Source organism: Canis lupus, chromosome 2 (genome assembly GCF_048164855.1).
Source record: "Canis lupus baileyi chromosome 2, mCanLup2.hap1, whole genome shotgun sequence".
Lineage (NCBI taxonomy): Eukaryota > Metazoa > Chordata > Mammalia > Carnivora > Canidae > Canis > Canis lupus.
In genome coordinates, this window is record NC_132839.1 from 14,092,592 (window position 1) to 14,107,411 (window position 14,820).

Genomic DNA, 14,820 nt, shown 5'->3' on the forward strand with positions numbered 1-14,820 from the left:
CTACTTAATCAATTGGTCTGCTTTAAATAAAACCCCACAGTCTATGTTTTCCTATACACATTCACATCTTTGTAACTTCTTTTTCATTATACCTATCAATGTTCTTATTTTAGAAAGTATATGAATCTGGAATATATGTCTTAGCACCAATGCGTCTAACTAAACAAGAGGAACGTATTTAATCCTGTAGTTTTTCTGATATATTGAATTAATAATCTGCCTACTAGGAAAGTACAATGGTTGTCACCAACAATTGCATTTTGTTTTCTATGTGAATGGCTTTTAACTTCAAAATGTTAGGGGTGCGGGATGCCTGGGTGGCTCAGCAGTTGAGCATGTGCCTTTGGCTCAGGGCATGATCCCGGATTCCTGGGATCCAGTCCCACATCTTGATTTGAAAAATAAGACTGGTTTTATCAAATGAAAAAAGATAAATAGGAACCCGTTTTCTTCAGTCCATTCAGAGAACAATCAAGGAACTAAATTCATCACTAATACTGTATAATCAACTCTTCTCATGCAATGGGAATTTTTTTAAAGCATGTGAATGGAACCACAGCTAACATTTATACTTGACTGTGCTGCTTCATTAACACTGCCCTGCAGTCCGCAAAGCTCACCTGTTTATAACAGACACCAAGGGTCCTTGCAGTGCCTACATGGATTCCCAGCCCACCCTCACTGCTACTGGCCGCTTACCCTTTCTCCATCCGTCAGCCGATGCGGCTTTTCCCACTTCGGCATGACTTTGCTAACCGTCACCACTTTTATGCTATAATGTCTTCTGGGATCCAGACATCACTCCCTTCCCACCACATTCCCAGCAACAAATGTCCTTTTAAATACTGAAAAAAAATCAGTGTGCAAAAGTTGAATTCGATGCCCACAAACACACTAGGGAGAGACACTCAATAGCTCTTCATTAGAAAATAGTCTCCACCTTTGAGCAGCAGATGCCACTCTTAAGGACCTTCTCTGCAATGCAGAGGTTTTTGCCCTACACAACACCTCAGCCAGCAGACACTTTCCAGGGTGGCTGGTTGAGCATTCCGGTTCCTCCCGATGTATACAGGTGGGTTCCTAGAAGACTAGTCAGAGAACCCAAGGCCTTGCCCCTTAAATAAGTTTCCTCAACTCCGCCTCATGTTCTCAAGCTGTAATAGAGGAACAAACAATTTGCCTCTTGACCCTATGGGCACAGGAGAGATTGTGAAATCTCTATGAATACACCTTGCATTCTTGAAAGACAGATACAAAGTACCCCTGAGGGATGTTATGGGACCAGTCTCGGGTCGTGTTCAAGGAAACAGAACCAGAACATGTTGCAGCATATGCCGCACCGCACCCTGCACGTATCAGGTATGGGCAAAGGTTACCCAGAGTGAGCTCATCCTCTAAAACGGAGGTCAGCGCAGTAGGGACGGCAGGGCTGGGACGCGAGGGGAAGGGGAGGGGCCGAGCCATAAAACTGCCAAACCAAACAGAGCTGCTGCTTCTCTTCTTTGCATTTTTTTTCCAGGTCACACAAATCCCTGGTTGAGGGGCCCACCCGCGCTTCAGGGTCACCAGACACATTCTCGGCGGAGGAGCCCACAACAGTGTCCCCGGCAGGGAGGAGGGGCGGGCAAGCGACACCCTGCAGCTTAGGGCCCTTCTGGAAGCGGTGCACCTGCGGGCTCCGGAGGCCGGGCAGGGTCACCAGAGGAGCTCGCAACAGTGTCCCCGGCAGGGAGGAGGGGCGGGCAAGCGACACCCTGCAGCTTGGGGCCCTTCTGGAAGCGATGCACCTGCGGGCTCCGGAGGCCGGGCAGGGTCACCAGAGGAGCTCGCAACAGTGTCCCCGGCAGGGAGGAGGGGCGGGCAAGCGACACCCTGCAGCTTGGGGCCCTTCTGGAAGCGGTGCACCTGCGGGCTCCGGAAGCCAGGCAGGGTCACCAGAGGAGCTCGCAACAGTGTTCCCAGCAGGAAGGAGGGGCGACCAAGCGACACCCTGCAGCTTGGGGCCCTTCTGGAAGCGGTGCACCTGCGGGCTCCAGAGGCCGGGCAGGGTCACCAGAGGAGCCCGCAACAGTGTCCCCGGCAGGGAGGAGGGGCGGGCAAGCGACACCCTGCAGCTTAGGGCCCTTCTGCAGGCAGTGCACCTGCGGGCTCCAGAGGCCGGGCAGGGTCACCAGAGGAGCCCGCAACAGTGTTCCCAGCAGGGAGGAGGGGCGGGCAAGCGACACCCTGCAGCTTGGGGCCCTTCTAGAAGCGGTGCACCTGCGGGCTCCGGAGGCCGGGCAGGGTCACCAGAGGAGCCCGCAACAGTGTTCCCAGCAGGGAGGAGGGACGGGCAAGCGACACCCTGCAGCTTGGGGCCCTTCTAGAAGCGGTGCACCTGCGGGCTCCGGAGGCCGGGCAGGGTCACCAGAGGAGCCCGCAACAGTGTTCCCAGCAGGGAGGAGGGGCGAGCAAGCGACCCCCTGCAGCTTGGGGCCCTTCTGGAAGCGGTGCACCTGCGGGCTCCGGAGGCCGGGAGGGCGCGGGGGGCGGCCCGGTACTCACTCGGCGCCCGACTCCGGGGCCCAGGCACTCGGGCTGGCTCCTCAGGGCGTCGGCATCGCCGCCCGGCTGGGCCGCGGCTCCCGGGTCCTGGGTGGAGCCTCCGGCCGCAGGAGCCACGGGGCGGCCCCGGACGCGACGCAGCCGCTCCCCGCCCCGCCCCGCCCCGCCCCGGCCCCGCCCCCGGGAAGCCTCGCGGCCCGGTGCAGCCCCCGCTGGAGCCCGAGGCCCCTGACAAAGGGAGCGAAGGGGGCGCCCTTGCAAACACGCCTCCCAAATACCCCTTCTCAAGCGGTACAGCAAGCTCATCGGGGCCGCCGCCCGGGATTCGCAAGTCCTCAGGCCTCCAGGGGCAGGGGGGTATTTTAGAGAGCAGTTGCACCGTCAAATTTCTGCTGAATTATCGCACATGTTATCTTATTATGATTTAAAATATCACATACGAAAAATGGACTTTAAGCCAATGAATAAAATGAGAATTCATAAGTATGTACTGCTATGAATGTATGAATGAATAAATGAATGAATGAATGAATGAATTAAGGGAGGGAGGGACGGAGGGAAAAGAAATGGAATTTGTTCTACAAGGATGGCAACTGATAAATACAGAATAAATGGTAGTGCTAATAGAAAAGAGGAAATCTGAAAAGAAATGTGGAAAGCCCACTTTTCCCAAAGCCACAAGCCAGTCACAGTAAAGACTCTGGACACTGATCCCGGGGTGTGTCCGAAGGAGGAGGAGGTGGTGGCGGTGGGTGACTGGGGAGCTGAGACCTCTGGCCTAGCTGGTGACAGCTGAGCAGTGACTCAGGGCTGCTTCCAGCCAAAGCAGAGGTGACCGCCAGCTGGCATGGAAAAGGCAGAGAGCTCATGTGCACAGCTTTGTACGCACACCAAGCAGAGAAGGTGGGGTCCCTCTACTTTCTCAGCAAGGTGTTCCTCACAGCCACCTTATTAATTTTCACTTTTTGTTTACTTCTGTTAAGTAAAGCTGGTGAAGTAAGAGCCCTTCTGAGTCTAATATTTTATGATTCCCTGAGCAGAAGACCTTGTCCTTAAAATTATTCTCAATGAAAACACAGTTTAAAGATCCCTTATTGAAGAGTGCCTGGGTGGCTCAGTTGGTTAAGCTGCTGCCGTCGGCTCAGGTCGTGATCCCAGGGTCCTGGGACCCAGCCAGCATCAGGCTCCCTGCTCTGCAGGGTGTCCCTTTCCTTCCTCCCCTCCCCAGGCTCATGCTCTCTCTCTCTCTCAAATAAATAAATCTTTTAATAATTCCTTTTTTTATCATTAATATTTTCTTTCCTTTTAATTTTTTTTAAATTAAGCCTCAGCTCATATAGGTTTCACAGGCATTCATTTCCCCCTATGACAAAAAGACCACAGGGTGACTTATTTGGGCCACACCCCAATAGGGATGAGTCCTGGGTACCGCAGCCCCTAGTTGGGCAGCAAGTCTTCCTCACTGCAGGTGAGGGATCCTGTGCTCCTCAAGAGTGCAGACGAGTAATTACATGCTATGAAATAAATTTTTATCTTATCTTGCTGTACGTGTAGAAAGAGGCTCCTTTTCTCAGAAATGAAGAGGGATGTTATTACTTCCTAATGTGCTTTGTCTACCTTTGAGGTTCATCCTTTCTCCCACTGTGGTCCTCAGATCATCTGCATCGGACACTCCTGGAGGTAGCTATTAACTATATAAAAACCCCGGGCCTCACTCTACCCTCTTGAATCAGAATTCTTGGCTTGGAATCTGAGAATCTGTATTTATACCACTTTCTCCAATCACTGTTTAGTTAATCTAAGGTACAGGTAGTCTGAGCTACCTGTAATCAGAACAATTCAGCATCCTTGCTTCCCAAAGTGTAGTTGCTAGACCAGCAAGAACAGCAGCCTAGGAGGTTGTTAGCAGAGCAGTATCTCAGTCTCACTGTAGACTTCCTGAATCAGAATCTTCGTTTTAATAAAAACCCCACTGGTTCAATGTGAATATTAAAATATGAGACTTCTCTGAATCTTGTTTTCCAAACATTGGTTGCTTGTGCATTGCCTATAATATTTGTAATTGACTATATAAATGTTTTACATTTACTTAATATTTGAAAAACTGGATTTACTTTTTAACTTTTAATTTAGCCTGACTTAAGGAAAACTATCCTTGGGATCATGAGTTTGAGGTGCTAGTTTATTTTTTGGCACCTTAAAATATATACATGATTATTAAAATAAAAATGCTTGCCTACTTAACACACAGAGTCCGCCTCCAAATCACATGTGGTACCTGTGGGTGAGGCCGACATTAAATGCCAGAACACACATAGTTTATTCAGCCTCTCAGTAATCTTATGAATGAGAAAATTAGCACCTGAGAGGAGAGCTATTTTTTTTTTTTTTTTTTTTGAGAGGAGAGAGCTATGCCAACATAGCTATTTTATGGCAAAACCAGGAGCAAAACCACAAAAGAATTCTCTGATGGGGGCTTATTCCTTCGCATATCTTCTCCTCTGCTGCTGGGAGAAAAGTTGTTTGTATCTTCTTCTGTTTTATTATTATTAAATGTATTTCTTTTTTTTTTTAACTTATTCATGAGAAACAGAGACAGAGACAGAGACAGAGAAAGGCAGGCAGAGACACAGACAGAGGGCGAAGCAGGCTCCATGCAGGGAGCCTGACCTGGGACTCGATCCTGGGACTTGATCCTGGGACTTGATCCTGGGACTCCAGGATCACTCCCTGGGCTGAAGGCAGGCACTAAACCGCTGAGCCACCCAGGGATCCCCTCTTCTTCTGCTTTAAAGGCCTAATATTGCTGAATAACATATCATGATTTATTTATATTCCTGTTCAGTTAGGCAGTTCTCCCGTTTTCCTTTCTGTAGTAGATATGTCAGTTGGCAGCTGGCCACACATTTGAAAACCCTTACTACATATTAATAAATTTCCCATCTAATCAATATGCAAAGTAGAATCCAGAACATTCACAATCCCAGATTCCCTTGTAATAGGGTTGAGGTATGTGACTTTTTATGGTCAAACAGATGTGCCATAAAAGAAGGAGACTGGAAGTGAGCAGTGTAAGGAGACCACTGCTCACCCAGAAATCTGTGTCTGACAAGGCACATTAATCTTCAAGATTGGCAGTGGCAGAGTTTCTGGCATCCAGTCCTAACTGTGTTTGGTGCTCAAGCTGTGGTGGCAGCAAAAGAAGCTCCGATGGTGTAGCTGGGCATTGTCCTTAGCTGTGGAACTTCAGATTCCCACTGCTAGCGCCTTCTGGATCCCTCCACAAGCTACTCCTGCTATCCTTAAGAAATTCTTTTTTGGTTTGAAACAGATGGATTCCAGGTGGAACTAACAGCCTTAACAAATATATCTTCTTAGTAGTTTCTGCAGCCACATTCCTTAATGCAAGTTCAACCTTGGTTTCCTCACCTGAACAGGAGGTGGTTACGATACATATTGCCTGAGAACTCTTCCAGAGATAAAACTGCATGACTGATTATGGGTCACAACTATTTTCATACTGGCTTTAATAAAAGCATGAATAATTTCTGCAGCCTCATTAGTCTTCATTACTAATTAATCAAAAATTGAATATTAATAAGCACTACCCATTTTACAATAATTATTTTGAGTTAGAAAGACTTATGCCACTTAAGCACTTTGGGTCTTCTAAGCCCAGAAATGCACGATAGAAGTGGTATTATTTGTGCACATAATTACTCATTTCATAAGAACGCCCATAAAACAGTTCTGCAATACACGGCAACCATTCTATATCACACAGCTTATGCATGACTTGAAATTAAATATTTAACTTTTAAGACAGGCTGTAAAGTTTTCTTTGTAATGGCAGAACTATAATTTATTTTAGTTTTTAAGTTCAATGTGTCAAGAATCAAGAAAACCAAGACTAATTCCCATGGCCAATTATATCTACTATTTTGTCATGTCATGTGCCGGGGTAATATGTTGCCTGTGCGTGTTATCAGAATTAATTGTATAATAAAAGGCTTTAAGTGATCACAAATGCTATTACCCCAGCTTTTCTAAATGATGCATGGGAATGACCTTTGTATGAAAGTGATGATGATGCAGGGGTACCGGATCGCTCAGTCAGTTAAGTTAAGTTGATTTTGGTTCAGTGATGACCTCAGGGTCGTGAGATCCAGCCTCCCATGACTCCAGTCAGATTGAGGTTCTCTCTCTCTCTCTGCTCCACACCCACCCCAACTTGAGCTTGCATGCGCTCGTGTGTGTGTGTGTGTGTGTGTGTGTGTGTGTGCGCATGTGCTCTCTTGCTCTCTCTCTCAAATAAACAAAGTCTTTACGGTGTTGTTGATCCTGAATTAAAGCCCTTTCAATTAGACATCAAAAGAAGAAATAAGCAAGTATAATATATACGTATATATATATTTTTTCTTCCAAATTCTATAAATGTTAAAAATACGAGAAGGAAAGGAGTGAAGAATAAAACCCTGGGGAAACTAATATTCAGGGAACTGGTGAAGCAAAGTGAGTCAGGAACATGTAGTGAGGGATTGCAACAGGACAGAGAATAATGTAGGTAAGGAGATGACAATGTTTTAGAAGCTAAGGAAAGACTGTCAGGTTTGGTATTAAATAAATAAATAAATAAATAAATAAATAAATAAATAAATAAATAGGTGGCTAAAATGTCTCCACCTCCCAGCTAGGCCCCCTCCTTCAGTGTCTTGAGACAGAGCAGGGTTTGGGGGAGATATCAAAATTCTTTATAACCTCAGGATGACTGGATGATAACTTTGTGTGTTAAAAAAAAAAAAAAAAAAGACAGAAAAGGGACTGCTCCTTATGGCTAACTTCAAGAGAAAACTGGGTGTGATTTTCTACAATGTACTAACCACCACACTGCCCAAGAATTTAGATAATTCCAAAATTTGAAAATCACCTAAAGATGATTCACTAAATCTCATAGGGCTGGGGTTTTCTAATGAGCCTTCTCATTTTTAGAGGCATAATTTAAATTTATTTAGTAAATAAAAGTACTATAAAAGACAGGACATATTTGAAAAATCTTTTTTAGTTTCTAAGGTTTATTTATTTTATTTTATTTATTTATTTATTCATGAGAGACAGAGAGGCAGAGACACAGGCAGAGGGAGAAGCAGGCTCCATGCAGAAAGCTTGACGTGGAACTCGATCCTGGGACTCCAGGATTAGGCCCTGGACTGAAGGCAGCATTAAACCACTGAGCCACTCAGGCTGCTCCTCTTTTTAGTTTCAGACATCCAAACAACAGAGTATGAAGCTAACAAGATACATTTTTCTAACATCTACTAAATGCCAGGCTCAGCGCAAAGAGTTTTATATATTTTATTATCATGTACTTAAGCCTCTTGGCAGATCTGTCAAGAGCCATCCTATCCCCATTTTACAGATGAAGAAAATGAGGCTCTATGGGGCTAAGTAAACTTGCTAGTAATAAGTGGCAAAGAGGCAACTTGGGTTTTTTTGGCAGTGCAGAAGACCTCTTACCCATACTGAGCGTTGACGCTGTAGTGCCCCCAAATCTGTTCAACTCTGGCCAACTTTAGAAGCACTAAAATATGAACTCTTAGTCAAGCAAGCAACCTATCTCAGAAAGTTCGCAAACTTTCATAGGAAAGCCACCAGTTTTAAAGGAAAAATGTTTATTTAAAATATTTGTATAGACAGTCCTGAAATAAGTTAAGGTTTTTGATGGTCTCAGACATACTGGAAAACCACAAGTGAAATGGGCTGAATATAACTAGTTTTAAATGTTGAAAACTACTAGCTAAAATTGTACTTTTTGTTTTGAAATATGTTGTTTCAGTGATTTTTAGAAGTTGCAAAACTCTGAAGAGCTGTGTTACCAAAGAATGCTCAATTCGAGCTTCTGGGGTCCAGCAGTGTCGAGGACCTTATATGAACAGGAAACCTGGGTTCAAACCCTACCTCCATCTTCCTGGCTTTGTGAACTTAACCTCCCTGAGCCTTGGTTTCCTTAGGTATAAAGGAATAATAATTATAACATTGTGAAGAGACTACATAAGATAATTATATGGAGCATTTAGCAGAGAGCCTGGTGTGGCTAATGCACATGAAGAGAATCTGAATTATTTTCTGAAGAGGTGAGAGCACTATATTTCTACTCATGGTATGTGTCAAAGTCCACTATTATTTATAGGTATTGTGATAATAATATTTACTGGACACTTACTATATGCTAAGAAGAATTAAAGCATAAATGGTTTTACTAGGCTTTAAATCATTGAAATCATTATTAAGAAATTACATCCCCCTTCCACTCCTCCCCACATAGAAATGATACTTTGTTCAAAATTTATCATGACATACAGGCACTATTTGCCTTCTCTACAGACCCCACCCACAAATGATGGACCTGAAGACTAGGTCCATCTTTTCATGTTTAAGAAATGACTGACCTTGGTGGCTGGGGCTGTTCCACCAGCATGGGTTCTGGAAGGTTGACTGCTCTCAAGGCTTCTTGCTTTTTTCTTAAAAATAAAAAATATTAGTTTCAATGGGGGAAACCACCTTAACAATGTAGACAATGCAAATTTTCATATCCATACAAATATCTTCTCAAGCAAACTTCAGACTAATATACTAGTAAGCATACAAAAAAATAAATATATTTTTACATTTTTCTTATCTTTGCTCCAAGACTATATAAACATTGAAAAGGAAGAGGAAGTTAAATAAATCTCAATTGCTCGAGGGTCAGTGATTTTGGAGACCTACAAAAATCCTCACATAGGCAGTTGCCATTTCCTCCATGGGCCACTTCCAGAAACAACATCCCTTGATAAGTGGGTGCTTTCTCTCTCACCGTGCTAGAGACTGTGTGTTAGTACTACCTCTAGAGTGGGTGATTTAGCAATAAGTATCAAAGATGTAATTCTACTTGTAAAAATCTTAGAGAAATAAGAACAGAGAGCATAAGCCTTTTTTCTTCAAAGATATTCATCATAGTATTATCACAGTAAAAAGCTGAACACAATATAGGTAATAGTAATGAATGTTTACTGACTACTTACCATGTGCCAGGCAATTATTTTATTAGAATAATACAATGACAGATAATAATAGAGTAATAATGCTTTAGTAAGAGTATCTATTTAGAGCATTACTGCAAGCACTGTAAGTGTTTTAAGTACGATGTATCAGGGATCCCTGGGTGGCGCAGCGGTTTGGCGCCTGCCTTTGGCCCAGGGCGCAATCCCAGAGACCCGGGATCGAATCCCACATCGGGCTCCCGGTGCATGGAGCCTGCTTCTCCCTCTGCCTGTGTCTCTGCCTCTCTCTCTCTCTGTAACTATCATAAATAAATAAAAATTAAAAAAAAAAGTACGATGTATCATAACTTAATCTTCATAGGAACTGATACAGAGCTGGTACTATTGTTATCCTCATTTTATGGGTGAGGAGACTGAGAAATGGGGAGAGAACATTAACTCAGCCATCATCACTGCTGGTTAAAGTCTGCTTCAGATCCCATTCTCTTACTTGCCTGTATTGCCTCCCCCAATAGAGGATTATTTTATGGACAGCTACAGGATGAAATATCATTTTCAGAAGAACACTTCATTAAATGAAAACATATTATTCATATTTTATATGAAGAAATATTAGCTTATAAAATAGTGTGTATAATATGATCACTGAAGTTCATATGAGGTTATTTTCTGATGGTGCAGTTAAGAGCGATTTTTAAAAATTTTCTTTGTCCTTTTTTTGTATTTTCTTATAAAACTATACCACCATTTCAATTGATAATAGAACAATAAGTGGAGGGCAGAGAAAAGGAAAGGTAAAATATACAGCTTCTTTCTCAACAAGGCCTTGATATGTCTCTTATGAAGATCCATATCTCAGAGAGGCAAGTTGACAAACTATACAGTTTTTATAATGTCAAATGGTGAGACTATGCTCTGACAGCTGTCATATGTGTAAAACGCACTATAAGCATTGAATACAGGAGGGACAGTACTGCTGGTACATAGCATATTAAGAAGTTGTATGTCTATATAATGAAATTTTTAAAAATATATAATTGAGAGCAACCTGGTTTAATTCTTTAATATTTAGCAAGATTTATATGCTTGATTTTTTTTTTTTTTTTTTTTTTTTTTTTTTTTTTTTTTTTTTTGAAAATGCCTGCCATCAAATCTTGAGCCAAAGCCTTCTTTTCCTTCAGGGGAAATATCACCTCTGCAAGCAGAAAAGTCAAAACTTAGCTTATTGTCCTCAAAGTATCATCTTTACATGCCCATGGCTGACCACATTTAGAGCACTTCTGGAAGGTCACCAAAGCAGCAGGGTGGACACATGTTAATGAAATGGGTATCCAAGAGGCCTAACGGTCATTGACTTAAGGCTCCCAGACATCACCTATGGACTAAAATCTCTCCCAAGCATACATGCAGTGCCATCGGCCAAGGGAAGAAGTAAGTCTTAGATAAATGGGATAAAACTAAAAGTGGCTGTGAAAAAGCCAGTATTGTGACGGCAGTATGGGAGATGGTGAGCAGGAGCAGGGGCAGAGGGAGAGGGAGAAAACGGCTCCCACTGAGCAGGGAGCCCGATGCAGAACTTGATCCCAGAACCTTGGGATCATGACTGGAGCCAAAGGCAGACGCGTAAGCAACTGAGCCACCCCTACACCCATTAAGGATCAGAAGGGAAACCATCAGGAGGATAGTGCCCCTCATCCCCATCTGTCAGGTCAGGGGCTGGCTGAGTCATCCCCTCCTCCCAATTGAACATGCCACAGGGCCTCAGTCCTACCGACTGACAGAGAACATGTGATCTCTCCTACAGTCCTAAATGTAAACAGGCCCTATTTTCATGGACTATGAAGCCACACCTACTTTAAGCAGCCTCTCCTACTCCAAAAGTGGTTCAGAGTCTGCCAGTCAAGAGACCCCCAAAAGAGGCACCACATGCTTGAGCAGTGAAATTCAGTGACTAGAATTAGATCACTTCTATCTGCAGCTGTGGAAAGGTATGAAAAGAATGAATTACAGACCATTTTCCTACGTCTGCCATAGTCCACAATAAAAATTGTTTATTAAAGGAGTCAGAACTCAAGTCTTAAAAACTGTTTTCAAAGTATCAGTGAAGTTCCACGAGCCTGGCAAAGGGTTGCTATGTCACTATATCCTAAAATCTCAGAAAAATCCCCCTGTGGAACCCAGCAGAGCAAGGTCCAGAAGGGTCTTTGACATCTGGTGCCAGACCAGCAGGACCTGTTGCTCTGGCTCTCACAGGTCTCGCTCAATAGTGACACAGCAAAGAGTTGTGTCTCACAGCAACTCCTAAAATCTCAGGAAAGGTCCCCTGAATGAAGCCTTATGTTATCCTGAGACTTAGTGACCACAAAGAAAGGTGCCAGGTTCCCTAGAATGAAGGCTCTATCTTTTGATATGTGCGGCAAGAATCCTGGCTCCCCCAAATGCCTACTGAGACCATAGGCAAAAGCATGCATGTGTCTAAGCACTGTTTTTCTCATCTGAAAAAAAGAATAACCATACCCATACCTAGGACAGAGGTCGAGAGAATCAAAGGAGATGAGGAAAGGTCTGTGGCCCATACATTGGAAATCCCTACTCTGGAGAGACCCAAAGTTCTTGATCAAGCAGCAATGAAATAGACTGATCTCCCCAAGGGCAACCCCAACAGGCCTCGTTTTAACTCATGAGGAATCTTTAGTGGCTGTTGAGAGTTTTCCATTAGCTTTTATTATTTAAATAATCAGGAAAAAATTATTTCCTTTCATTATAGAAAAAAAGGTGATTTTTATTTTCCTTAGGACTAGCCATGATTCTAATAATGGAGACAAGTTATTTGGGAAGAGTTTGATCCTTTTGAGGTTTGCTTTTAAGCTTTGTTAGGGAGGATGAAAGCAGCCTTCAGAGTAGACTAATTTTTTTTTCTTTTTTAAATACAGGGAGGATACCCTTATGAGTACCCAATGATTCTGACTGGAGGGAACACATCACACTCCTAGGTCTGCATGAGCTCTGGGAATTACACAGAAGGTGTAAATGTGATACACCTAACCCACAGCCAGACATACCGGGATTACTCACTAAGTGCTGGCTAAGGGGGGCCCAGGACTACTTACAGGGTTAATACTGAAAAGCCTCCCTATTGAGTGAGGCCTGCCAGCAGCAGGTCCTGCTGGTCTGGCATCCAATGTCAAAGAACAATCCCTTTTGGACCTTGCTCTGATGGGTTCCACAGCTGCTGGCATTGTCACACAGGTCTCGTGTGTGTGTGTGTGTGTGTGTGTGTGTGTGTGCAGGGAATGAGGTGGTGGTGATTCAGGGTCAAAATATCTGCAGAAATAAATATGACCTCGATGTGTTTCTTCAGAGTAGCAAAGACCCTTTTGAGGCACTACAAGGTGTCAGATGTCAAGACACCACAGGGATGATTTCAACAGTTTTGTTGCACATTTAAATGGTGGCAGAGTGCCTGGAAAGCACTAAAACTCAGTATGTGAACAAAGAAGTAAGGTCAGTGATCAGGCTTATGAATGAGAAAAATTTAACAACTCAACTTCAAAACTGCTCAAACACTTTCACAGGAAAGGAAGGAACTTAAGTCCGTAAGCTGGGCCACATGCTCCTTTCAAGTACAAGTGCATTTCCCTTTTACACTTATGAAGTTTGTGCATAAGGATATTTGGATTTAAAAGTGTAAGGAAGGGGCGTCTGGGTGGCTCAGTCAGTTAAGCGTCTGCCTTCAGCTCAGGTCATGATCCTGGGGTCCTGGGTTCGAGCACCGCACTGGGCTCCCCACTTGGCCGGGAGCCTGCTTTTCCCTCTCCTCTGCCTGCCACTCCCCCTACTTGTGCTCTCTCCCTCTGTCTCTCCCTCAAATAAATAAAATCTTAAAAAAAAAAAAAAAGGTGTAAGGAAATTTAGATTTAAAAAATGAATAAAAAATTAAAAAATAAAAATTAAAAAAAATAAAAAAATAAATAAAAAATGAGGAGGGTTTCTACCCTGAGCAACTAAAAAACTCCCAGAGAATAATATGAAGCAGTGGGTTTCAGACATTGGACACCAGGCAGCATGGGATGTTTCCTGACAGGGAAATAAATGAGTGAAGGGAGGCTTAGGAGAAGGCTAAGGAGAAGCTTCCTGCCTGGAGAAGTTTCCAGGCTGCATGAACACGGAACATGGAAGAGGAACCCAGGAAGAAGCCATCGATCTCGGGTTGAGGAGGTAGAGATGGGAATTCCACAGACCAAGGGGGCTTAAGCGGTTCACAGGGAAAGCACCAGAAAGAAAAAAGCTGCAACAGAGAGCCCCAAAGGTCTGCATGTGTATCCTGCGAAGAAACCCCACATCTGGGTAAAGAGCACCCAGAAGGAGCAGAGGTATAATCCGGAGGGCTCCCACAGATCAGGAATAGAGTGTGTCCCCAGCAGTCAGAATCATTGGTAGAGTCCACAGAAGGACAGGACAGTCCACCTCTAAAGGCTGCTCTGTTCCAGCCAAACAAAGCTTAAAAGCAAACCTCAAAAGATTAAACCACTTCCAGGTAACTTAATTGTGTCCCAGAACATAGTTCCAGGAAACTTAAGGCAGCGGTGACAATAAACAAGCACCCAACTAGATGAAGCTCACATCTGTTTGACATCAAATAAAAAGCTACCAGGCATGCCTAGAAGCAGAAAAAAAAAAAAAAAAAAAAAAAACCCTTATTAATTTTCCATAGGTAGGAAAATAGAATGTTCAAAAAGCATGGTATCTTGATCGCAGCACTGGCTACAGGAATCCCTACGTGTGATAAAATGGCATAGAACTACGTACACACATTGTTCCAATGTCAACCTCCTAGTTCTGATATTGTACTATAATTACCTAATACGTAACCAATGTAGGGATACAGGGGACCTCTCCACAGTATCTTTGCAACTTCCTGGAATCTACTTATTTCAAAATAAGAAGCTTTTAAAAAATAAGTTAAGAAGGGACATGAAAGACATTTTCTTAAAAATCACCCAAATCAGACTTCTAAAGATAACAAAATGCAATGTCTGAGATGAAAAATACACTGGGATTAAGAGCTGATGAGGTATCGCAAAAGAAAAGACTGGTGAATGTGGATTCATAGCAATAGAAAATAGCCAGAATGAAACAGCGAGTAGACTAGAGGGTGGGGAACAGAGGGTCAGGGGGCCGAGGGACAACCTGAAGCAGCCAATCTATGTATAATTATCGCACCCTCTAAAGAAGA

General features: G+C 43.6%; 1 protein-coding gene across 50 annotated transcripts in view; it reads right to left on the bottom strand.

The window, feature by feature from the left end:
* The window catches only part of CAST (calpastatin), a 111,846-nt gene that overhangs the window by 70,687 nt on the left and 26,339 nt on the right, over window positions 1–14,820 (bottom strand). For 36 of the 50 annotated variants that reach the window (XM_072790212.1, XM_072790196.1, XM_072790137.1 and 33 more), the window contains exon 3: window positions 8,991–9,062. In XM_072790212.1, the coding sequence (XP_072646313.1) occupies window positions 8,991–9,062 (72 nt within the window). Of the gene's footprint in view, window positions 1–2,544; window positions 2,674–8,990; window positions 9,063–14,820 lie in introns of those variants that run through there. The other 14 variants (XM_072790514.1, XM_072790506.1, XM_072790468.1 and 11 more) reach the window with 4 other exon arrangements.